Here is a 25,117-nt window from a genome sequence, read left to right as displayed (position 1 = left end):
CAGTAGTGGGTAAAACATCATTTGGGGAGGTGATCATTGAGTATTTGGATAGCATTCAAGCTTAAGATTTTCTACACAATAGTGCTACTGTCAGTGAAGTTGCTTTGACCTAAATCAACAACAAGAAATTCTATCATAGAACAGGAGAGCAAAGAAAGGCAAAGGTTACACATAAGTCATACTGCTATCATCTCACTAGTAGTTTTGCAGATCATACGCAGGTTATCTTCTGCACCAAGAGAAGGACCCATCATCTGATGCCTTTACTAAATTTGCTCTTCAGGTCTTCCTGTAATTGCTGGAATATAACAGAAAATACCCCTGCAAAAAAGAACGAAACATCAAGGGTGGCGAAGAGAATATGTTGATCCAAGTATCTTAACCCAGGCAGACTGTTTTGACATAGAACCTACTAAGTAAACAGATAAGAATAAATTAGTTAAGTATGACTAGAGACAGGGACAAGTCTTGACAACTATTTTCCATGAACAATCACTAAGGGAACTAAATGTTTGCAGAGAGAGTAAAAAGTTAGCTGTTTCAGAATACTGCAGTAAAATATTCAGGTTGCCAAGGTAATCACATCGATAGAAGAATTAGTAAGCCAAAAGGGATTTGAGATCTAAGTTATAGCTGACACTAGTATTTTACAAAAAAAAAAAAGCAACCAGTACACAACTGAGCACCTCCTAGGTGTAAGATGAGAAATTAGTAATTGAAGGCAGGTCTCATGAAGCTGTCTTTGAAAGAAGCTTTCCTTTTATTGACTGATGATATCAGCTTGATCTAGGGGATTGAACTGGTCTGGAGTGTAGCCGACGAGGTGTGTTTAGAGAATGATGCCCTACATAGCTGGGCCTTTTTGAAGAAGAGAAGACGTAGGACATTATTGCCCCTTTAAGCGGCTTTAGCCTGTCATGTGGGTCCAGTAGAAGTAGAGAAATAGGAGAGTTTTTACGGAGATAGATAATGACTGTATATGCAAGGACCAACATCTCACTTTTAGTTAGCTTTTGGTGTACCCATGATATTCCCATTTGTATAGAAAATTGGTTATCTATAGGAACAGGTTCTTCTGTAGGCTCTCTATTTTTTTTACGTACTGTTTATATACATGAGTTTTCTTAAACCAATTAAATTATTAACCTAATTACTTTATCAAAGAATCTGTCGAAGGGAAATGAGAGACAACCAAATCTAACCAAATAGTTCAGGAAGCAGGGAAAAGAAGAAAATGAACTATCACTGCACTGATTGGATCTGAGCAAATGGTTTTGGACAAACCTGGTACAGGGATCTCTTTCTGGAGCAATAATCCTTTCACCAGAAGTGTCCCTGGTATCTGCTGGAAGACCTACAGATACAACCAGGCATTAGACCAGATCATGCTAAATAATAAGGAGACTAACAAGCCACCTTATGAGTAACGAGGCATTAGTTCGAAAGGCAAATCACTACAATAAGAAAATTACAGAAACGCAGAGATGCATGTCATTCAGTTGGTCAGAGGGACAATTTGCAGATATCAATATATCCTGGTCGGTCCCAATCTGTGTTTGGGTCTTCAGGATAGTATTACATTGCTCAGCTGACAAAGTTACCTTGAAGAAAACATTTAGATTCAGGAAAAACATGTAATAGGTGCAGTAATAATCATATAGAAGAACAAATGGAGCATACATCAACTTTGAATGAGGCAGAGTCTAATTTAGAGGATGCACCAATATTGCAGAAGTAGGATTCCACTGATTGCAATACATCGAAGGCACTCTGATGGCGCTGCAGACCCTAAACAAACATTGGAGATCAATAAGAAATCTTGGACCCACCAGCAATGGAGTAATTAACAGAGCTAGTACAACCACTTCGTGCCAAAACTAGTTAGTCTGCCAAAGGAACACATGACCTCATATGTATGGTAGAAGTTCAAAACCTTGGTGAATGCATAATGTGTCAACAATCAATTTATAATGCAAAAGGATAACAATGTCAACACAAGTGACAGATGACTTTTTTTCTGCATCCAGGTGAGGGGAAGGGGAGGGCAGAGCACAGAGTTTGTTTTGAGTTGAAGTTGGCAAAATAAAAAAGATCAATTGAAGTTGAGTTAGTACTTTAAAGGTTTTACTAAAGAAGAACCAGTTCCACATCTACAATAGTCAAAACCTTCAAAATACTAACTCAACCCGTACACAATATTGGAGTTGAAGTTGGAAAGCCGTTTGTTGGAGTTGAATTGTGTTTGGGCATTTCGGCATGAACTTCACTTGCAAAAATAGTTCATAAATAATTGAAGCCTTGAAAAACTTAACTTGAAATACACCTTAAACCAACTGTTTCAACTGAAAAATATTTCAATTTAAGAAATCCAAAACTTCAATTTGCAAATAATTGTACTTGCAACTGAAGTCATGGGCCACATCGCCAGACTCTTAAAGACTTCAACCAGGTTGTATCATACTCAGCAACATCTCTAACAAAAGACACAAAACTTGCACATGAAAGAAGGGACAGTATCAAATGAAAGGAAAATACTTGGGTCCTGGAACATAAAGTCCACTTCTAATTTTCACAGACAATCTTATGATATTTGAGCTCTGTTTTATCAGAATAATCAATTTCCCCATGATTGCCAGATGACCGAATAAAAGGCTAGTAAATATCAGACCTCAAGCATGAATGACATGTTATTCTTTTCAGCCACATGAGGTGGTAAAATCTTCTTGGAAGCAGGGAGAAATGACCAGGCAAGCCCCCATCGGCATGTTTGGCCTTGCACAAATTCAGTTGTCTTTACTATTGTTGCTCCAACCTCCCAAAGCTTTGATATCAGTACCTTTAGGTTAGCTTTTCTTCCAACCATTGAGGTGTACCACCTGGCAAACATGGGGTCAGGAAATATAAGGACTCTTCACAATTGCGCCTTCATGATAAACTTCTCTAACACATAATGCAATAAACCAGATTTTAAGAATGATTCCTTACCGAAATGATTGCCTTAGTTGAACACTATCCTCAATAATGCGAGTGATAAAAGCACTCTCTCCCCCAGGACAAACCATCTCCTGCACAGTCCCACCACAAGAAGTCTTTGGATTTAATCCAGCTTCCTCTATCGTCTCAAAAAAAGGAGGGTTGCACATACAAAAGTCGAATTTCTCCCCATCCTTGACTACACCAACAAGTATAGGTGGTCCACCATAACCTTTTCCTATACCTGAGGGCATTTGGAGATGAGCAGGAGGTGAAGGCCCAATGACAACAGCCTTTCCATTGTTGAAGTCTGCGTCCGTACATTGGCCATATTTTCCTGGTTCATCATTCAACTCCTCACTGGAAGATGCTGGGTTTTCCATATTAACTCTTCTGACCTCAATCAATTCAGAAATATGAGGATTACTTTTGACATTTTTCTCTGCCCACTCCAAAGCTACATCAGTAAAATCTGTATACAGCAAGATCTGAAGGAATCAATATTTTGCAAATATGTAGCACAGTTCTATTAGTGAAACACCAGCAACAATGCAAGTTAAGGGAGAAAATTACAAATTAGAGGGGGCTACCAGAGCCAACAAACTTCCAACCCAGAAGAGATGCACCGAGAAGAGGGTAAATGCAATTGGTCCCAGTTCCTATATCAAAACCTTTAGCAGTGTTTCTGTCAGCTTGAACTTTAGGAATGATGTCCGATGATAAAAGATCTTCAATCCAATGAATATAGTTTGATCTGTTGGGGACTGTGGGGCAGAGCTGTCCATCGGGAATCCACCTACATAAAGAACATGTTCAGGCATATGCGGATGGGAGAATGGCATCATTTAGAATGTAAGGGGTCTCTAAAGACAAACATACACTTGCATCTAAACTGCATCTATAGTCTGCTGGTCACTAAACATAGACAAGAAAGGGTTTCTCCTTTCTTCTTTTTTTTTCTTTTTTTCCTTTTTGGGGAACGTTATGTTAACTGTTTATACACCAAACTGTAGGTAGGTTCTATCCCAAGCTTATATTGTATCAAACTAATCAAAGCTCCAATTCAGCTTGGAAGCACAGTGCCACTGGTAATTAAGTAATATATTTAGGCTCCTCTAGCTTAAAACTCATTCATAAAAAGATTTATTTGATTAACATTTATGGTTTGACATCTCCTGTGGACTTTTAGCAATCAAAAGATTAGAAAATGACATCAAAAAAGCCAAGGGTTCTGGTTCCATCATTGGTAAGTGGACAGCTTCTTTTCCTTTTTTGGGGGTAACTAAGAAATCTGCTTTTTATGGCTTCGAAATCAATGATAACAGGTCCATTCTGTTGTCCTTCTCCACTTAACAATATGGGACTTGGTTCACTGGCAAGTAGGTGGACAACACTCTAAAGCAAATAACTTTACTTGAATTCTCCCAGGCCACCATAGAATGAAAGTGACATGCAAGGTGAAGTTAAAAGAAGAAACAGCTTAGAATTGTAAAGGGAAAAAACTATTAAAATGAAGCTAAAGTTAAAGAAACAACTTAGAACTGTAAAGGAAAAAACTACCTTGTCTTAGAAATTCTCAGATTGCTAATACTTTTAACAATAAACTTAGCAGCAAACGCAGTGACCAAAATCTTCAAAATTATTAGTGTTCCTTCATTCCTCATGTATGACAGCACCAACCCGAAATGTTTTGAGACTATATAATTAGTAATTCTATAAAAAATCACTTTCACAAACTCGAAGAATATAAGTTTTAACTTCACAATACAATTTTAAATACCATTACTAACGGAGTACTATTTAGCATTACTTACACAAACTTGAATAATAGAGTATAACTTAACTATTCAAATTTCAATGTTTTTCATCTATTAAACCATTATTCAAGATTTGATATTTTCTTTCCACAGTAAAAAATTATAATGAAACTAAATTAACATCAAATTGAGCATATAAAATCGAACTTCTCATGCAAGATTAAACCAAGGGATACTATACAGTGAAGCAAACACCTTTTTTTCCAGAAAGGGGAAATGGGTATATAACTGGAATAATAAAGGACAGAAAAAGAAAGCTAATTGATTGCCAATCCACTGAATAGTAAACTTAGAAGTAACACAGGATCAAGAATCTTTAAAAAATCTATAAAAAGAAACAGAAAAGTAGCGTTAAGGTTTAGGTGCTCCGTATTCAAGAAAACATAAAACTCGGATACCCTTTTTACATTAGAGTAACCTGGAAAAAGGAAAAAGATAAAAGTGGGTGTTTACCAATTGAGTCCATGATCATGGTGGAGCAAGACTCTGGTGAGTTCACGTGTTGCATTGAAATCGGTCCAATCAATTCTAGGTCGACCATCTCCAGAGTAGAAAACGTAAGGTGCAAAGGTAGAGTATTTAGAGGCCAATAAGGAGAAATCTGGCGGGTTATCAGAGTACTTGTTACGAGGATGTGTAGTGGCTCTCTCTCTCTTCCTCTTCTTGCTCCCCATTGCATACCAAAACTCAAAATCCCATCTTCTCTGCGAATATTTTTTGTTTTGAATAATTGATGAAAAGTCGGGTCGGGTGCTGTTATGGGCCGGGTGATTTATTTAGGACCGAAATTTCATATATTCATTTTTTTTAAAAAAAAGATAGTTTTTCATTGTTATCGAGTTTATTGTTTGATTATTGCAAATGATATATTATAGGGAATAAAAATGTATTTGAGAAAAGATTTTGTAAATTAACATCCTAAATTGTTTATTTATGTAATTTTTCCAAATAATATTCAGTACTTTTTAATTTGAAAATGTGTTTTGCTAATTTATTATTCAAAAAATAATATCAATTTTGATTATGAATAGTTTAAAACCAAAGTTAATCAATTAATAGAACTTAACTGTTGCCCATAGGCAATAATTACACTATCTTCATTCGAACTTGTGAGCATATCACAATTAGAACTAATGCATGATGATAGGTGGCAGGTTGATTTGGTTTGGTCGATTCCATCGTTTTTCGATTTAATCAAAATAATACACAATATACACCCTAAACGATATTCTAAATCTGCAATTTTCTTGTGTATGTAAATGTAACGTTGGTCATTTTCAAAAAAGAATCTTCTAACATAACTGATGTATGTAATGGATTGATACATAACACTCTGCATATATATAACAGGCCCAATAAATTAATTTTATATCTATAGTTTATTTAATTTACACTTATAATATTTTATCGACAATAATAAAATAGCAGAAAAACTAATTATTATACTTTAATTTTCTCCATTTAAAATCTTAATATTTTTTTTTAAAAAATCATTTTATTTGAATTAATTGAACTGACATAATATTTAGCTATAAATTTTGCCAAGTCAAAATGAGACAAATAACATATTCAAATGCATACCATCAGTTGTCTAAATTGCAAGTAGTTTTGCACATTCGAAAGCACCTATTGGCCCCAGATCAGGAAGTTGAAGATGAGTTCCAAAAGTTTCGGCGACATAACCACGTGAAGGTCCATCCGGGAGATCAATAGCAAACCAATATGCTTGAGGCAAAATGACAATTTCACCAGGACAAACCTGCAATCTTCCGCATTCAGTAGTAATCCACAGCCCTACAATGTTGAATACAAACAGATATCACCTGATCTACTGAACTTTGTAATAGGTGTTGTGCCGAGTTGATATTCCATAAACATCGTTGTCTATTCACAAGAGAAATTCATTTTAGCAGATTTATAGTCCATTATGTCAAGGAGATACGATATACTCTCGACTTGAAAGCATATAACAACAGAATTTGAACCCAATGCTTATATCCAGAGCATAACAATCAATAGGTTGAGGCAATCAACTATATCTCAATCATAATTACTATAATTTAACAAAATAAAACATGACAAGAAAGTAATAATTATGTCCCGAACTGCATCAGAAGGACATAATGACGACAATATAGAGCAAGTTTGAAAGACCAATAACACGTGAATTGCAAAACCATGTCGGAGATATGAGCTGGCAACCCTGCATATAGTATACAAACCATCGATGAAATCAGTTGGTGTTTCTGGGATCTCGACAGGCTTCAACCATAGTTGAGTTGGTAAGAGCACAACTGTTTGACTGGTTTAATTCAGTCACAAGCTTTTCATGTCCATCAAAACTCACAAGCAACAATATTCCAACTAGCACTACCAAATATAGCAAGAGGAAAGGTTTAACAGAAAGAACAAAACTCTAGTGCTTTACCTACCAGTTCCTTCCTCCAAAACCTTAAATTAAACCTAAGGAAAGAATTTAATAATACTCTTAAATAAGAGAAAGACTACCGGAAATTATAAACTGTTTTCACTGACTTTTCAAGGGAGATGCAAATACAAAATTCTTTAACCTTTCAGTAGTTAAATGATAGACGATGAAGAAATATGATCTCTTATATATTTTAAAGATGACAATGGCAACTGGAAGTGCATTTAATAGGCAGTGAAGAAACCCCAAAAATTATGGGCTATAAACAAATTAAAAAACGATTGCAAAATAAAATTAAATGCACAAGCAACAGATGACCATAATATTTGCTGGATTCTGGAAAGCAGAAAAATGAAATGTCTAACCAATAACATAAACAACTTACCTGAGGTAGTAGCCACTGAAGTACCAAATTGAGAACAAGAAAAGACAAAGCGACGGCAGACGTTTGAGGAAGCAGGTGTTGTTAGAATTGGTGAAGGATGCAGTTGGTGACTCTGCTAAAAGACAAACGGAATTGAAGAGAATAGAGCCTGGAAATGGAGGCGTTTGGCGGTGCTGCACATGGAAGAATGAGTCAAGGCTGATGCAGTGGGAAGATTTAATGAGCGCTGAAATGCCCCTCAAATTCAATGTTATTTACAAGGAAGCACACGTGTGTGTTATTCCCTCTTCTTATATAGTCTATATATATATATATATACACACACACACACACACTTGTCATACAATATTGTCCTTGTCAGCTATCCCTTAGGCTCTTAATATCTGTAAACATAGGCCAAGTGACACCACAGAGATTCAGGAAGAGTTCCCAACACTGTTTAGCAACTTTACAATGAACCCTTCTACACATAGATGAGACCTCTGGCTTAGGAGAAAACCTGATCTCTGTAGATTATCTTGAGTTAAACAAGCTTCTCTGATAACACCCATCCAAAACAAGCCACCTTAATGGGTGTGCTTTGGTTCTCCATACCATTTTCCATGGCCAATCCAGTACATAATGATCAGATTGTTTCTGAAGAAAACAACAAGCAAGTCAGTGGACAGTTACCCCTATTCTAATAGATATAAACTAGGAGTATGCTTCTTTTCAACTAAACATCAAATTTCTATAGACGCGCTTATTGTTTTAGAGTTCTGTCTGTCTTCCTGTGTTTACCAAATGCTCTTGACTCTGTATAAATATGGTAGGGAGTCGGGAGAATTCAAACTAAAAAGGGGATGTACTTTGATGATTTTCAAGGCGTTGTGGCAGTAGGTTATTGTTCAGTTGGGCAGTGACAAAGGGTGATGCTGCAATAGATGATGTAGACAAGTTTATCATTTCTGTTACTAGTATTTACTGGTCCTCAAGCCATAACCATAACAGGTAACCCGGATTTGAAAAAATTGTATAAACCGTGAGTATGAGCCTAGTTTGATACTAATATAAGTTAACTAGCACCTTTCTGATGCCACAAAAATATAAACATTAAATTTAAAATGATACAAAGAGGTTCTGGGAGGGGGAGCACAAGCCGCTTACCAGAATGCAAATGCAGCTCAAGATATGGATGATTGTTCAGTTGATGATAATTTGTCTTGCAATTGGTTTGGTCTTCCCATCAAATCACCCACTACAGTTCCATTATCTCTGCACAAATATAAAGGAAACAACATAAAATGCCAAATTATGGATTTTCGTTAGCTAAATTGTCTCTCATACAATCTAAATGAAGGCTGAAAAAATTATTACAGATTTAACAAAGTTCTTACTTGAAATGAAATTTTGACTGTCGTGGGCCCATTCTGTCTTGAATTCTTGAGTGAGTACAATTCAGCTTCTTCCATTTCAATCTTTGATACACATGGTTCCCTCATTGAAAGTAGTATTTCTTGGAGAACACCGGATACTCCTAACAGTACTTCACTGAAACAATCATATTTCAAATAAAATAGCCAAGTAATTTAGAAGAAGTAAATAGGAAAACTCGGGACCTTGTCATCACTTATGACATCCAGTTAAATACTCTTGATACAGCTGAAATTTTTTCTGGAAACCTAAATCCTTTTGTTTCAACAATCTAAAAGTTTGCAGCTCATTCGCCCCCAGCATTGCGAGACTATCATTGAATTTAAGCTCTACTGGACACCCCTCATCGAACAACTCCACTCCTGTCATCTCTTTGCTGGCATTTGAGATAGGTTCTTCGTGTTTTTTATAGATGAACGTTGTAAATCTTTTATCAGGTTCTACTCCCAAATCCATTTTTGAGATATAACAGTCTGAGAATGCCACAGGTTCATGTAAACAGAGAGGCCTCATTTTTTCCATCCAATCGCTAGGGCACTCAGTATCTGCATCAAGGGAAACTGAATAGCCATCATCAGGCTCATTATCAGAGTGTGACAAACCGATTTCACAGGCCACCTTCATAACTTTATCACTTTGAAGCCTCAACTCAGCATCAAGTGGCAATATATCTCTTTCTGCAATTCGAAGGTTATTAAGAGCTACCAGAAAAGGAGGAGGAAGAAAGGGACCAGAAGAACGGCAAGACGGAACTTCTTCTGGTGTCTCATCAATACAACATTTATGCAAGGGAAAAGGCAGAGGACATAGTCTGTCGAAAATGTCAGAAAATTCTAGAGGAAGTTTCTTCGGTTTCAGGGGAAATTCAGGGAATCTCAAGAAGGCAGAGAAAGTGAACCCCAGAAGATTATTAGGCAAACTGATGCTAATGCTTTCTAGTGCAATCTCATAAATGCTTGCTGGCAAGCTGATACCTTTGATTACATCAGAAACGGTTAGAGATGATTTTAGTCTTGCGACGCCACATTCTTGAATCTTCTGACATATTTGCTGGTGGAACTCCGACCGGTTTTCTTCAGAATCCTTTAGATTCTCTCTGTATACTCTACTAATGAATTTAGGTAGACTTCCATTCAGATACTCTTTAAGAAAGTCAAGGCCCAGGTAGATGTGGCTCTTCTTCAATTCCAATTCTTCAACACCCATATCATATAGAAGGTTATTTTCAGAACACAGAGAATTTCCTCCATAAGGTGCGTCTGACTTCTCCTCAGAGTCCCATTCTGCAGTGTATCTCTGAGCTTCTAAACTGCCACAGGACATTAACCTTACAAGGGAAAAGCTAGCAGAGCTATCAGTATCATCTGATCGGATAGAAAGGCCATTGTTGAGAATACCAAACCCCAAAACAATGACTTTCTTTTGCCTCCAATCAATCCAATCAGAAAGAAAATCTTCAGAGAAATTTGCTCTCATAAGACAACTTTCACAACAGCAATCACGACCAGACAATGAGAGGTCTGAAGGTAGCCCCCAAGCATTTACTGATTTACTGAGCCTCGCAATTTCTGAAAATTTATGGCTGTGATTGTAGTCCGGCCCATAGCAGAATAGAGCAAATTCACAGTCCCAGAATGATCCTACCAAAATGCAACGCCCTGATTCAGTAGCCCAAGCCCATTTATCATCTCTAGTACGTCGCCTCAGGTCAGACAATCTCAAAACAGTCACGTAAGCTGGATTATTCAGACCATGTACCCACTGCAACAATGGCATCAATGGCTTCCGCACATCACAAAGAAGAAGGGAGCGTCCAGAAACAGCAGTAAAACAGAAGACGTCAGCCTCCACTCTAGAAAGTGCAATAAATCTATCAGTTCTACCCGACGACACTGCCTCAATATTTAGCAAGGTGCAGACTTTGCACTTGTCTGACCTCAAATCCACCAAAAATACAGTCCTTGAGTTTGCAACAATCAAAATCCTTGGATGCCAGCTAAATTCACAGGTTACCCAATGTTCATCTCTATCCAACTTATCCCACAAAACTTGCAATTTCTTGCCTTGCAATACATCAGAAGCACAGAAAGCCTGACTCTTTCCGCAAGAACCCATATCAAACAAAAACATCTCCCCATTTTTCAACATCACCACACACTCTTCTCTCAGATGTGGACTCCAACAAGCATGAGAAACAATCCCACCCTTGAACAAGTTTCTATCAGCACTACCCACATAATCTAACATAACATTTTCATCTCCTTTAACCCCTATCTTTACACTATACCAATGAACAGAATACAAAGTACAAACCAATAAATACCCAAAAGTAATACAACTAGAAGAACAAGAATCATCAATTTCACTAACTGGGTTCACTAATAACCTCAAAATTCTAAAATTCAACTTGTGATTATGCACTAAAATAGATGTACCATTCTTGAATTTCTTAGCCACAAATTGGGTATCTTCAGAACAGAGCATAAATAGCCCAACTTGGTCATAGTTCTCTCCCGTTGGAGAAATTCCTATAATTGAATTGGGTTTGCTATTTTCACCAAAATTAGGAAGAGGAAGAAACTGGATTGAGTTAAAGTTGTGAATTGTGTCAGAAACCTGTGGACTAAACTCTGTAGCAATTGAAGAAGCGGTAGAAAAAAGCATACCACTTGAAGTTTGAAGGAATCTTGGTAAAGAGAGGTCAGGTACAGGAGAAGGAATCCGAGTTGATAACAATGGCGAGCGAAGGAGTGGCGTCAGCGTTTCTTCACATGGTCTGAAAATCAAAGGTCCAATTGGACTATCAATCCGGCGCCGTTTTGAAGAGGACTCTTCGTGTGAATTCGAGAGGAGAAGTGGCGAGGAAAAGGATGACCATATTTTCCATAGAGCCTTCCACTTGTCGGAAGAATCCATCGTTCTTTTTCTTGCCGGCAAGTTAACGGCGGCGAGAGCGGAAGAACTAAAGGGAGAACTGAAAATTTCAAAAATTCTATATGTACCCCAGGGCTTCTCCTAATACAAGTTTGAATCCAAATAGAAGAAAAGAAAAAAAGGGAAATTATGCCGATAAATAAATTTATACTATTTAATTACTCATCATATTTATAATTTGTTATAATTAGCATTTGTAACTAATATTATAATGGCTAAATAAAATTCAAACAACAAATATTAGTAGTACATATATGACAACAAAATAACAATCATATAATGTATGTATTAATTGTTATAATCGTTTAAATTTAAAGTTAGGCAGTTATGAAAAAATCTATTTTATGTAACAAATGATTTAGAATAATGACATTTTTATCTTAATATTTTCTTATCATTCTAGTCTTTATTTATTACTTAATAATTATATTTCATATTTTACTATAATTTTTCATAATAGCTCTATCATATATGAATGTATGAACAAAATGTAACCACACAAAATGATATAATCTATCCATACATTATATATTTATTAAAATAATACAATACAATAATGCATATATTATGAAACAAATATAAAATGGTTGTAACAACCATCCAAACAAAGTTTGTGAAAAATAGTAATATTATAACAATTATTACTATTATTATTCCTAATTCTAGTAAGTAAAGAATTACCTGAACACGATTGGATATTATATTCCTATTTCTGTTCGGTTAAGGAAAGGTAGTTGCTTAACCCTCTTTTCTAATCTATAAATTCATGTTGCTGCTAACTAATTGCTCTCAACAAAGCTTAACTCACTTTTATTCATTAGTAATACTAATTAATTAGTTCCTCTGTGAATTTAGAAGCAAATACATAGTTTTTTTCTTTTTTTAGTGTTATTTATCATGAGTTTAAATTCACATAACTTTTGGCAATTCATGTCTGATGATCCTCCCCATTATCATACTCCGCCAAATTACTACGTTTCAAGCAACATCACTCATCCACATTGGTATGAGGATCCATACTCGTGCGATTTCAATGTTACAATGATGAATTATCACATGAAGTGTTATTATTATTACTACTATTATTATTATTATGACGATGATTATTATTATAATTATTATTATGATGATGATTATTATTATCGATTAACAAGGAGCATGATTGATGAAAGTGAACTTGGGTATGATTTCGATGACAGATTATCTGAGAGACTTATTCAGAGATATTAATACTTATGCAACATGAATATCACGTAAATTGTTTAAAGCAGTGGTTGTTGACGGGAAAAAGATATTGTCCAACTTATTGGTCTTCAGTATAAACACATGTGTTATATAGAACCTTCGCTTTTACTTTTGTAAACATAGTTCGTTGCAATTTCTTTTAATTATTTGATATTTTTTGCTCTATTTTTCTGTTGAATTGAAAACTTATATAAAATTGACAATTTCACTTACATTTTAAAACAAGTTAAAAACAAGTCGAGGTCTAAAAGAAAGCTTCATCTTCTAATACAAGTTTGAGTCCAAATAGGAGAAAGAAAAAAGTTCAATAAGAGCATAAAAAGTTTTAAGTTTATAAAAGAGCAAAAATATTTCAATAAAAGATGAAGTAAATGTTTTATGGGATAAAATTATCAAATTGCAATCTAGAGGAGTCAAACCTTGTAATAATAAAATATTTTATTACAACGGCATGATCTTCTTTAAAATTTATTTTCCTAATTATTTTTACTTCTCTATAATAATATTATATTTTGCTGCTATTGACATTCATTATAGCAAATTTCTTATTGTTTTAAAAAATTAACTCTCCTAAATCAATTATTTTAAAATATGCAAAAATCAAATCGGTTAATAAATCAAACAAAAAAGTGACATTTATTGTAAAAACATTTATTTAAAAAAATAACTTTGTGTCGCCCCTCTACAACAGTTAATACTCAAATATAATGTAATAATATTATATAAAAAAAACATTTTTACTTATAAAAGTAATGGTGACAATCGTTTTCACCCCTCAAGTTTGCTTTAAAAATTAATAAATTTCCTTCTTAGTTTTGAACAATAATTAAACTCCATCTTTATCCAAATTAAATATTATAATGTCTATCATAAATATTTTAAGTGGGAATATCTAAAAAGTAGTGTCATATATATATATATATATATATATATATATATATATATATATATATATATATATATATATATATATATATATTCTAATTTTTTTTATTTAATTGATTAACAAATAAATTTCTTCATTTTAATCCACAAAATCATTAAAAAAAATTGCAGTTTTGTTTACAACAACTAAATGAGATTCAAACGTCAAATATTTGTACATATATAACAACATCACCTCATTATAGCAATCACAAAATTTTGAGACAATCGTTGTCACACTAACAAGTCTAATGGTAATTAAAATTAATTATAAAAACTTTTGAATTTTTTTTTTGAAAGATCTTTTGATTGCTCTGTCTCTCTCCATTACTCTTTAAAAAAAAATATAAACATATTAATTAGACAATATTTCAATTTTAACCTTTTTATTTATTGTTAGATTATTCTATACAATGACTAAACATTGATCAATATTACTTACCCTCCAATTTAACTAAGACATTAAAGTTTACCACACATGGCATAGAAAATTCAAATTCAAGATAAAACTGAAAGAAAATTTTAAAATTATTATTGCATGTTGCACAGTTAAATTAATTTGAATTATGAAAAATATTTTAACAATTCATTTATTTTGAAATAGATAAAATAATATTCCATAAAGAGATCATCAATACTTAATTCATATTTAAAGGTTCTTTAATGTCAAATTTAGAAACCAAGAGATTAGATATATTTGGTAATAGTGTTTGAATGTAAAAGGACTAAATTGTTATTTAATTTTGTGGTAAAATTGTAAATTAAACTTTTGAGTTAGAGAGTTTCCATATTTAGTACTTTGTATTGTATAAAATATAGTAATATAATTTTTTCTAGTCCTAGTAAGCAGCAAAAAACTACATAAACTCGTATTCCTCCTACTGCTTACTTCATTGTTACAATATTTGCTCTCTACACTTTTATTGATTACTATACATAATTTAGAGTTATCGATCGTGAATTCATTTGATTATTTGTTTAATAGGGAAATTTATTGATCAACCTCAATCTCAACCGAATAATTACTACTTATTATATCACAATTCAAATCTTACGGATCTGAATTATCATATATATAATCAACAAAGTTCCTTTGATCAGCCAACATCTGAATTCATCGATGATGATGATGTAACAACTGAAATGAATTCGATGATGATGTTGATGACATAGTTATTTGTTAAGCTTTTTGGAAGCTATTCTGTTCTATGAGGAAGGCAGCGAGGAGTTTTTAATTTATATTCATGAATGAAAACACATAGAAGTAGGTTTAAAACATATCATGATGTAATTAATCTTACTTTACCTATTTCTATTTGCTTGATTGTATAATTTTTCCTTTATTTCATACTAATTTTATACATTTATTACAGACATGAAAAAAATCAAGACTTCTCCTTATTAGTATTTGACAATTCCAGGTCTTTTTAAAGTGTTTTTTTAAGCTTTACATGTCACGAATTCATATTAGTGACACTTTTATTGCTAAAAAAAGGAAAAACGCAACAAAACAAACTTATACTATTTAATTACTCATCATAGCTATAGTTTGTTATGATTATCACTCGTGACTAACATTATTACGGGGCTGACTTCGAATTTGTATAATTAGTCGCGTTTGTATATGTATAATTCGCAAGAATATACAATTCTTTAACCTATATACATATACAATTCACCTCTCTCCCACTCTCTGCCCTCTCTCGCTCGACTATCGCCTCCTTCTCTTAATCTCGCTCGCCTCTCTCCTCCCTCTCCAATCTCGCTTGTCATTTATACAAATGCATATGTATAATATACAGTTATATACAATTATATACATACACAATTCACCTCTCTCCCACTCCATGCCCTCTCTCGCTCACCTCTCTCCTCCTCTCTCGGTCTCGCTCGCCTCTCTCCTCCTCTCTCGATCTCTCTCGCCTCTCCCAGTCTCACTCGCCTCTCTCCTTCCTCTCCCAATCTCTCTTGCCATATATACAAATACATATGTACAATACAATTTTCTAACCAATATATATATATACAATTCACTTTTCTCCCACTCTTTTCCCCCTCTCTCTCGCCTATCTCCTCCCTCTCGCAGTCTCACTCGCCTCTCTCCTCCATATAACATATAGCTACAAATTGTAATTATCAAATTATAGCTATGGAGAGTAATTAATTATTTTTAAGTGGCTATATATAAAAGTTTCCCAAAAAAAATTATTGCTATGGGCCTTGATTATGGGCCAAAATTTAGTCCAGTTGATAATTTTGGGGCTAAATTTGGCCTCCCCATTATAGGTAGGCCCACTTGTTTGAAGAGTCCACTTGATTAGAGTTGTGAATCTAATTTCTTTCGAGTCTGCCATGTATGTATCTTCTATGGTATGTCAAGACTCATAAATTAAACACTCGCTAATGATACGTTAAAGATACGCTTTTTCTGGTGTCATGATACAAATAATTGAGACAAAAGGTCGGAAGGTTCAATCAAGAATGTGTAACCACCCATCATATTTCAACAATGATTTGTTGTAGTTCCCTATTAAGATAAAGTCAGTATCTTGAATTTATGAGTTATGAATTTTAGAAAAATCATCTTATCGGTAGTGGCAGAGCCAGGAATTTAACAAAGGGTGTCCAGAAATAACAATTTGTTATGTTAAGGGTGTCCAAAATATGCTATTTAATCATTTCGTATATCGTTTTACTTATATATATGGTATTTTTTTCCGACGAAGGGTGTCCAAGTAGACACTCTTACCAATATGTGGCTACACCGCTGCTTATCGGACTATGATACACTATTTATACATATGATATAGCAACTTTTTTAGTATAAATGTAGAGTCAAAATCAAAGCTATTGAATAATGTCGTATCCATAAAATGTACAGACTATACCCTTACTCCTTACTAAGTTAAACCTCTTTTTTTCTCACTCAGCATTTGATATCCAAAACGACTCGAACTCGAGACTTATGGTTAAGAATGAAGAAACACTTACCATACCACCATAACCCTTGATGCAACATTGAGGAGTGTGGTGTTATGGCTAAAAACCCTTCGCCCTCGAGTTTGATTCCTAAAAATATATAACTTCTCAACATAGAGCAATTTGATTTCTCCTAAGATGACCAGCCTACCTAACACTAATTTTGAATCAATCGGTTTGAATATATATGAAATGACTAAATAAAAATAATATTAATAAGTCGATTATGAAAGGCCATATTTTTATACATATCAAATGGCAAATTGAGTAAAATAAGAATGAAAATGCATGGTTAACAACCGGCAAATAAAGGACCCCATATTTATGTATATCTCAGTCTGACATTAAAAAGACTATACATGAAAATAAATAACACCTAACACGATTCATCTAATGACTTTCGTCTTTCTAATTACTTTGCCGACTTTTTAATCACACAAATTAACAATTTTTATTTGAATAATCACTAGTGTTTTACTTTTTAGAGCTTCTAATAGCCTGTCTATAGTTGTAAAAAAAACCCTGTATTTATTTTTGTTTGAAATTTTTTATTTTTAATTAAGGCCAAAAAAATATATAACGTAACACATTTTGTCCAGTGATATGAATTCAATTAAAAAATGTTTTTTCATCAATAGTTTAGCTAGTATATAACTTGCATTTATGTATATATTTGATTCGTTTTCTTAATTGTTCACGAAATTAATAATTTATTATAACAAGATATCACGTGTGAGTTTTATATATATATTCAAATGAAATTTAAAATGGTACTAGTGGAAATAAATAAATCACCATATAAGCTTATTATTAGATTACGAAAGAACAAGGAACATTGTCCATAAAATAAGGTTCCTTGTCTATATTGCATTAATTAGAAAAAAGTAATAGTCAATATGTCCACAAAATCTCACTTACTAGCCAATATCTAATATTTATAATTAAGTTACAATAATTATAATGACAGTTTGTTACTGAATATGAGGGTGACAACAATTTTCAAATAATCTGCATGAAAAATAATAAGGTTGTTTTCGAAGTAATATAAAACACAAGTCATTTGTTATAAAATAGCAAGTGGGATTTAACCAATATTATGTACTATGAGACAATAATAACCAACATTCTTCCCCTAAATATCCCACCATATAAATAATTAAGCATATAAAATGTACTTGCGTAGGACCTTTTTTTGTTTGTTTTGTCCCTTCGATTAATTTTTGATATGACTAAATTTAAACAAATAAAAAGGCACTAAGAAAAAATAACTTGAAAAATGAAAAGCAATGTGCATATTGAATTAAACTTGGGCAATATCGTATTATAAGAAATTATTGTTGAATCGTTTAGAATATCTTAATTTTAATTATAAATATTAAATTAATTTAATTTTAATAATTAATTAAATTGACTCTCAAGAAAAAAAAGATAGACGATAATTTTATATCATTTTAATATAAGAGACAAATAACAAAGAATGGCAAAGTACTAAAACTTGCCACATTTGCCCGTGTTTATTGAAATTCATCTCTTTTCCTTTAAAATATTTGACTCTCTTTTGACAGGACAAAACGAACTAAATATAGTAGTCCAACTATCATATCTCATTAACTATATATATTGAATTTAATCTTTATGACAACTAAAAATATTGTTCTCAGTGATAAAATTAAATAATCTAGTGATTTTATACGAAATTTTAAATAATAAAATAAAATAATTTTATTTTAAAATTAAAATTATATTAAATATATTAAAACATGACCTATTAAATCTTTAAACTCCTACTACACCTCTGTGGATTTTGTACACAAACTCTAAGCTGAGATTTTCTTTGCCTTCCACAAAAATAGAAAATCTTCTTAAATTTAAATTTCTGAATGAGAAATTTTGCATTGCAGACATTATTACAAGTCTACTGCCATCACCTAAATTTGAAATATATTTTCTCTATCCCAAATACACCTTTGATAAAAAAAAAATAAAAGAAATAGGACAATATTTTGAATAGTTTAGAGTTTTCAGATTTTATTTTATTTTATATTGAACTTACTGTTGACTGAGGATGATTTTAGTACTATTTTTTTTCCTTCTGCAAATTTGTGATAGCTTTGATTCATGAAAAAAAAAAAAAGTTTGGTAAATACCTACTGGCATGTATGAACTGTTCATATCAAATTAAATAACGTTACTCTAATAATAATAATAATAATAAATAAAATCAAAGTATATACAACTTGATCATTATTATAAGTTACGTATGAAAATTATATATATTACTTTCATGTACGTATGTTCTTTTATCAAAAAAAGTTTTAGAATGAAAAGAAAAATGCATTTAAATTCCCAAAATCCAAACTAACTCTTCCTACTCTGTCTTGTTTTTTCAATTACAAAAAAAAAAAAGAAATCACTGTTTTTTCTACGGAGACTCTCTAAAATTAAGGCTACGATTATTCTTAGGACCTCAAGATTAGCAATTTCATTTCTTCCTCAAATTCCCTCCACTTGTCAAAATTTAAAGAAAACACCAACCCCTCTCGTTCTGCTAGGGTGTAATGCTGCTGTTGTCAAAGAAAAAAAAATAGTTTCATCAATGATAACAAAATTGTTCTTGTGTAGAGATATTGGCTTTGCATTTGTGTTGTAAAAGGATTTTTTTTTATTGATAAAAGGTGGTGATTAGACCAAATTGCGTGCATTTTGATTATTTTATCCGAGTACCTGCTGCATCACACCAAAATAGAGGATAAATTATCGACGTTTCATAGGGGATGGTTGTTAGAAACATCTTTTGCGGTGCTTGTAATATGTAAGTTTGTATTGCTTATACAAAATGTTACTTGTGTATTATCAAAAAGAAACTAATTATTGCTAAAAATGCTTATTACATAGCTTTGATTTGTATGGTATACAAGTATCTATCTAGCTGAATGCTGATCATTTCTATACTATGATAGAACAAAAAACAGGGGTACAATATCATAGAATTTCAAAAAAAATCCAAATTTCTTCCATGCTTTGCGATTAGTTATACTTTCCTAGATGCAATGCCGAGGAATGTATGAGAGGGAAGTGTGATTTAATATGTTTGAATAATTTAGTTTGGTTGATATTTTATAGGAAATCTGCTAAGGGAATCAGTATGAATGCAGAACATACCTCAGCATCTGCTCAAGGTGAGATCAGTTGAGATTGTGTACTATGGCTTTTTTTTTTTTTTATGTTTTGCCTTTGATGGATGATGTTCTTGTTGTAGACCTTAGAATGTTCGAGATGGAAAGGGAGAAACATGATGATGGTTCTCCAGGAGGAGTTATGGAAGTGGGCATCAGAAACACAGAGAATGGTTCCATTTCTCCTACAGACAAACCTTCAGGTTCTCGAACCAGGTTGTCAAATCCACGAACGTCTTCTCGCTGGCATAAGTTCTTCAAGATGTGGAAGAGAAGTTCTGTCAAGAGATTACCTTCTTTTCCACCGTTAGCTGTGCCAACTATGTCGACAAGGAAAAGCCGAAGTGCGAGGGAGAATGTGGCAGCGGGAATCTACCACTTCACATCATCCTGGAAGAACTTCAGCCTATCTGAACTGAAAAGCGCAACCAACAATTTTAGCAAAGGTGGGTAATCGTGTTTGACGTCTCTCTTTCTTGCATTCAGGGCTTATTTTTACTACTCTTTGATCTATTTTAACTTTGGAAAATTTTGAAGTATATGTGTATTATAGAGTTGATCTCCTTCTTTGACAGATAACTTGATTGGCAAAGGAGGGTATGCTGAAGTTTACAAGGGTTGTTTACCTGATGGTCAGCTTATCGCGGTTAAGTGCCTCAATAAGGGTACAGAAGCGCAGCAGGAACAAAGTTTCCTATGTGAAATAGGTACTATAGCACACGTGGACCATCCTAATACTGCAAGGATGGTTGGTTATGGAGTGGAAGGAGGGACATACCTAGTTCTTCAGTTATCTTCTCAAGGGAGCTTAGGATCATTTCTTCGTGGTTTGTCTCAAAATTTCTAGTTACAAGACAATATTTCTGTTTGTAATTGATGAACCGCCTTTTTCTTCTATAACACGAGGTATTTTGTTGTTTTCAGGCTCAAGAGAAAAACTAGATTGGGCTGCCAGGTACAAAATAATATTTGGAATAGCAAATGGCCTAATGTACCTTCACGAGAATTGCCAAAGGCGGATTATACACAGAGATATTAAAGCTGATAATATTCTACTTACGGAGGATTTTGTGCCTCAGGTACTATACAATCTGGCATTTTAAATCTACCATAATCTACACAATTTTTGTGAAATAATCTGGTCTTCTCTGACTGTATTTTAAAGTCAATATACCTTCCTTCAGTTGGATTGCCGCTAGAACACTATCTACAGTTGTCTAACCTCTGCTCCTTACTCAAAAGAATACAAATTTGGGCATATCTCCGTCTCTCTTAACATGGTTAAAATGCACTTGCATTTAAGATTGAATATTAAGGGAAGAAAAGATTATATCTAACATATACGCTGAGATAGGTGCGTTACATAGTTGTCGTAGTTGTTATGCATATATATATATATATATATATATATATATATATGTTTTAACATAGAAGCCTGAATGTTGTGAATAGAGACGTTAAAACAGATCACATACCTTTAGCTAAAATTGATGGCACCACTAATCCGGCCAAATAGGGTAGTCCTTCTAGGATGATATGAAGGGATAGTAATCAGTTGCTGCATTTTCCCCACGCTTCTGCCTTTCCTTCTTGATATCCTTAGAACAGCTAAAAGATTGGACGGAAGGCAGTCTTCTGATGGGAACTCCTTTCAACATTTTGAAGAACTTATGCCTAGTGAGGGAATCCGAGAATTCGACAAGCAGATTTGAGAATCCGAGGATTCGTGTTTAGGAGGATTAGAGTCATTACCCAGCTTCTTATGCAAACTTCAATGACACCTCTTGGTAGAATATATTCTCTGTTTGTTTATGGACAAAGCACCTACATTTAAGATTGGCAATTAAGTGAGCAACCGAATATAAAGACGAACAAATAGAAATTGAGGTAAATGATGGATGAGTACATATTTATGTGCGGTACATCCTATGTACAGTGGAAAACATGTTTTTAAACGGAAACTAGCAGGAGATGCCGGATATAGAGGTAGTGTATCTTTGGTAAAAGCGAAATAGAGAAAAACAAAGATAACAAGAGTTAATACTAGATAGATGTATATCATGTGAGAATTGAGATATATCATGTATAAGATTCAGTCACATGTTTCAACATCCTTTTGAAGAAAAAACAAGCTTTTTGATGTAGACTAGTTAGAGAAGCAACAAAAACAGATATAGGAGAAGGGAAATTTAAAAGAACAAGATAGAAAGAGTTAGAAATGGATGCTTATGTATCATGTGAGATACATCGCGTATACATCACAGATGCGATTTATATGGTTTTCAGATAGAAAACATTAAACACCCTTTGTTTTGCACTGACCTTTTACTGACCACCTATGTTAGTTACGTCTCGACTTTGCTGGAATCAAGAGCTTCATGCCTGGGAATAAATAGGATTATAGAGTTGTTGGTGCAGGCAATAATTGGAACAAAATGTAGCATACAGTTCCTCCTTGTAGGTGGTGGGTGATCTGAAGAGAAAAGAACTCAAGATATTTTGAAGACAAGCAAAATTCAGTCAAGAGGATAAAGACTGTAATTCACTTTTTTCTGTAAGAAGGAATATGCAAATAAGTGAGAAACTCATTAGAATTTATAGGGTTTCTCTAACATGAGAAGAAGACTTCACTTTTTGCCGTTTATGAATATAGTCATATAGCCAGTCAAGAAAAAATCAATTACAATGGTCAAAATGCATTATTTTGCTTACTTGTACAGAAAATTCCAGGACTACTATTATGTCGTTCATGGAAAATATTATTACCATTTAAGAAAAAGGAATTTCATATTATATCACATAAAATTCCACACCTACGTTTTTGTCCTTTACGAATGTAATCACATTATCGGTCAAGAAAAAATCAAATACATGTGATATTTCACATGTATAATGGTTAAAACGCGTTGTTTTGCTTACTTGTACAGAAAATTCCTAGACTACTATTGTGTCGTTTATGGAAAATATTATTACCATTTAAGAAAAAGGTCACATGTCCACTTCTCTAAGAAAATTGCATCTTCATTATTGTTTTTAGGAAATAATATTCATAGTTGTATGACATCATTTGGTATTCCGAGATATGCGATCATAGTTGTAATACTCGTGGATTATGTTCGAAAGGTCCAAGAATCATGACAGAGAAAAATTACAGGCAAAGTGGTTCTACTTCTCTTTTTAGTTGTTAAAGTATTGATTGAGTTCCATCATCCATATAAATTAGTACATAGTAGACACGATGATTCGTGTGTTTGCTGCAAATTGTTCTTGATTATCACGTATTCTGAGCATGTGTATTGTGAATGCAGATTTGTGACTTTGGCCTTGCAAAGTGGCTTCCTAAAGAGTGGACACATCATAATGTGGGCAAGTTTGAAGGCACATTTGGGTCTGTAGTCCTGAAATCTTACATTAAAAGCATAGAGAACTTCTCTGATATCTTCATCTACCTTGCAAGAAGATCTAATGCATTTTTTCTTGATATTGTCAGTTATTTTGCTCCGGAGTATTTTATGCATGGCACAGTGGATGAGAAAACTGATGTATTTTCATTTGGTGTGCTGCTATTGGAGATAATAACTGGAAGGCAAGCACTAGATGATTCACAGCAGAGCCTTGTGATTTGGGTACATTCTTCGTGTCACGTCTTCCATCATATATTCCTTATTATCTAATTCACGAATACATCCTTACTACACGAGCATACACGTATTCAAATGTAGGCAAAGCCTTTACTCCATAAGCACAATGTCAAAGAACTAATTGATCCTGTTCTTGGTGATAACTACAATCCAAAAGAGATGAACCGCGTTATAATAACTGCTGGCTTATGTGTAGAACAGAATCCACTTATGCGGCCTAGAATGAATCAGGCAAGTTGTTATTTTCTGTCACCCTTGATTTCCTGTAGTTTGGAAATTCAACTCATTTTTGCATGTTTTCCTGGTTCTATTGAAAAAATGATCTTTTTTTCTTATCGCAGGCTATCGTCCTAATGAAGACTGAAGACGACTGCTACAAACATAACTTCCAGCGAAAGAGGACATATTCAGAAGAACTCTTGGATGCAGCTGAGTACAACTCAACGAAATGCCTGAATGATTTTAAACAGCTTAATCTAAGAAGTTCAGTTTCTGATAACAACATGAAGACCTCAGCAGCCTAGCTAGAATTGGTAACTTAGTTACAGCTTAGAGAAAATTTTTTTATTAATACTCATATATATGTACTTTCAAATAATGATCTCTGTTTTTTGTATGGAATTTTGAGGAAATAGGTAGAAAGGGCTTCACTCTTTCAAATGTCATGGGAAACATAGTGAAGTGAGTAAACTCTCATTAGGTAATGCTTGTATATATTAGACATATGGAAACTATATTGTAAGTTAAATGGTTCAATGTGTGTATTTATTCTTTAAATGTTTTGATGTTTTCTAAGCCAACTTGTGCGCACTTAGACTATTCTATTGGTATTAGCTACCTCGGCTCGGAGTAGCTAACATATAAAACTTGAAAGAGGTTAAATTTCTTTTAGAAATTGTATATAATAACAAATAAAAAAATCATATTTGTATGCTATAGCAAAGTTTGCATAATTGCGCTCCATAGCAAACATAAAACTGTATAATTCGCTATACATATACAATTGTATAATTCGCTGGCCTATTTCACTGCAATTGTATAATTCGTTATCCTATTTCACTACGATTGTATAATGCACAAATGTATAATTCGCTGCCTATTTCGCTGAAATATTTTTATAAAAATTGTTTTGCATACAGTTGAATCGAATTAAAATGTATGTATATTGCATAATTATACAAAAACAGAAACACAATATATAC

At 33.5% G+C, this 25,117-nt stretch overlaps 3 protein-coding genes and 1 long non-coding RNA gene across 10 annotated transcripts; 1 reads left to right on the top strand and 3 right to left on the bottom strand.

The window, feature by feature from the left end:
• Positions 1–3: 3 nt before the first annotated feature.
• LOC101254840 (uncharacterized) lies at positions 4–6,511 on the bottom strand. Of its 3 annotated transcripts, none has more exons than XR_011213167.1 (9): positions 6,372–6,511; positions 5,244–5,494; positions 3,564–3,769; positions 2,986–3,445; positions 2,669–2,876; positions 1,722–1,788; positions 1,473–1,601; positions 1,285–1,354; positions 4–321 (listed from the first exon to the last, which is right to left on the bottom strand). XR_011213167.1 is itself a non-coding variant. In XM_069292395.1 (9 exons), the coding sequence occupies exons 1-9, from the start codon at positions 6,372–6,374 to the stop codon at positions 251–253; spliced, it is 1,506 nt and encodes a 501-aa protein (XP_069148496.1). In that variant the 5' UTR covers positions 6,375–6,511; the 3' UTR covers positions 4–250. The 3 variants fall into 3 exon arrangements, 2 of the variants coding, with proteins under 2 accessions (XP_069148496.1, XP_025888291.1); XM_069292395.1 differs by having other exon boundaries at positions 1,681–1,788; XM_026032506.2 differs by lacking the exon at positions 6,372–6,511 and having other exon boundaries at positions 1,681–1,788; positions 4,534–5,479.
• A 1,280-nt stretch (positions 6,512–7,791) lies between these two features.
• On the bottom strand, positions 7,792–12,066 carry LOC138340559 (uncharacterized). Of its 4 annotated transcripts, none has more exons than XM_069292375.1 (4): positions 9,202–12,066; positions 8,980–9,133; positions 8,750–8,857; positions 7,792–8,239 (listed from the first exon to the last, which is right to left on the bottom strand). In XM_069292375.1, exon 1 carries the CDS (start codon positions 11,930–11,932, stop codon positions 9,209–9,211), a length of 2,724 nt encoding a protein of 907 aa, XP_069148476.1. In that variant the 5' UTR covers positions 11,933–12,066; the 3' UTR covers positions 7,792–8,239; positions 8,750–8,857; positions 8,980–9,133; positions 9,202–9,208. The 4 variants fall into 4 exon arrangements, with proteins under 4 accessions (XP_069148476.1, XP_069148487.1, XP_069148490.1 ...); XM_069292386.1 differs by having other exon boundaries at positions 8,980–9,128; XM_069292389.1 differs by having other exon boundaries at positions 8,980–9,119.
• A 7,292-nt stretch (positions 12,067–19,358) lies between these two features.
• Positions 19,359–24,692, top strand: LOC101254533 (receptor-like cytosolic serine/threonine-protein kinase RBK2). 2 transcript variants are annotated; one of them, XM_010314079.4, is made up of 9 exons: positions 19,359–19,910; positions 20,222–20,277; positions 20,358–20,720; positions 20,850–21,101; positions 21,199–21,353; positions 23,583–23,662; positions 23,765–23,900; positions 23,997–24,146; positions 24,257–24,692. In XM_010314079.4, exons 1-9 carry the CDS (start codon positions 19,873–19,875, stop codon positions 24,437–24,439), a joined length of 1,413 nt encoding a protein of 470 aa, XP_010312381.1. In that variant the 5' UTR covers positions 19,359–19,872; the 3' UTR covers positions 24,440–24,692. The 2 variants fall into 2 exon arrangements, with proteins under 2 accessions (XP_010312381.1, XP_019066792.1); XM_019211247.3 differs by lacking the exon at positions 19,359–19,910 and having other exon boundaries at positions 20,150–20,277.
• LOC104644412 (uncharacterized) lies at positions 19,891–22,958 on the bottom strand. The gene is made up of 3 exons (XR_738279.4): positions 22,597–22,958; positions 21,750–22,098; positions 19,891–20,689 (listed from the first exon to the last, which is right to left on the bottom strand). It is a non-coding gene; the product is annotated as an uncharacterized lncRNA (long non-coding RNA).
• Positions 24,693–25,117: the final 425 nt, after the last annotated feature.

Source organism: Solanum lycopersicum, chromosome 1, assembly GCF_036512215.1.
Source record: "Solanum lycopersicum chromosome 1, SLM_r2.1".
Lineage (NCBI taxonomy): Eukaryota > Viridiplantae > Streptophyta > Magnoliopsida > Solanales > Solanaceae > Solanum > Solanum lycopersicum.
The sequence above is the reverse complement of the archived record's forward strand: the minus strand, read 5'-3'. Positions and strand labels throughout refer to the sequence as shown.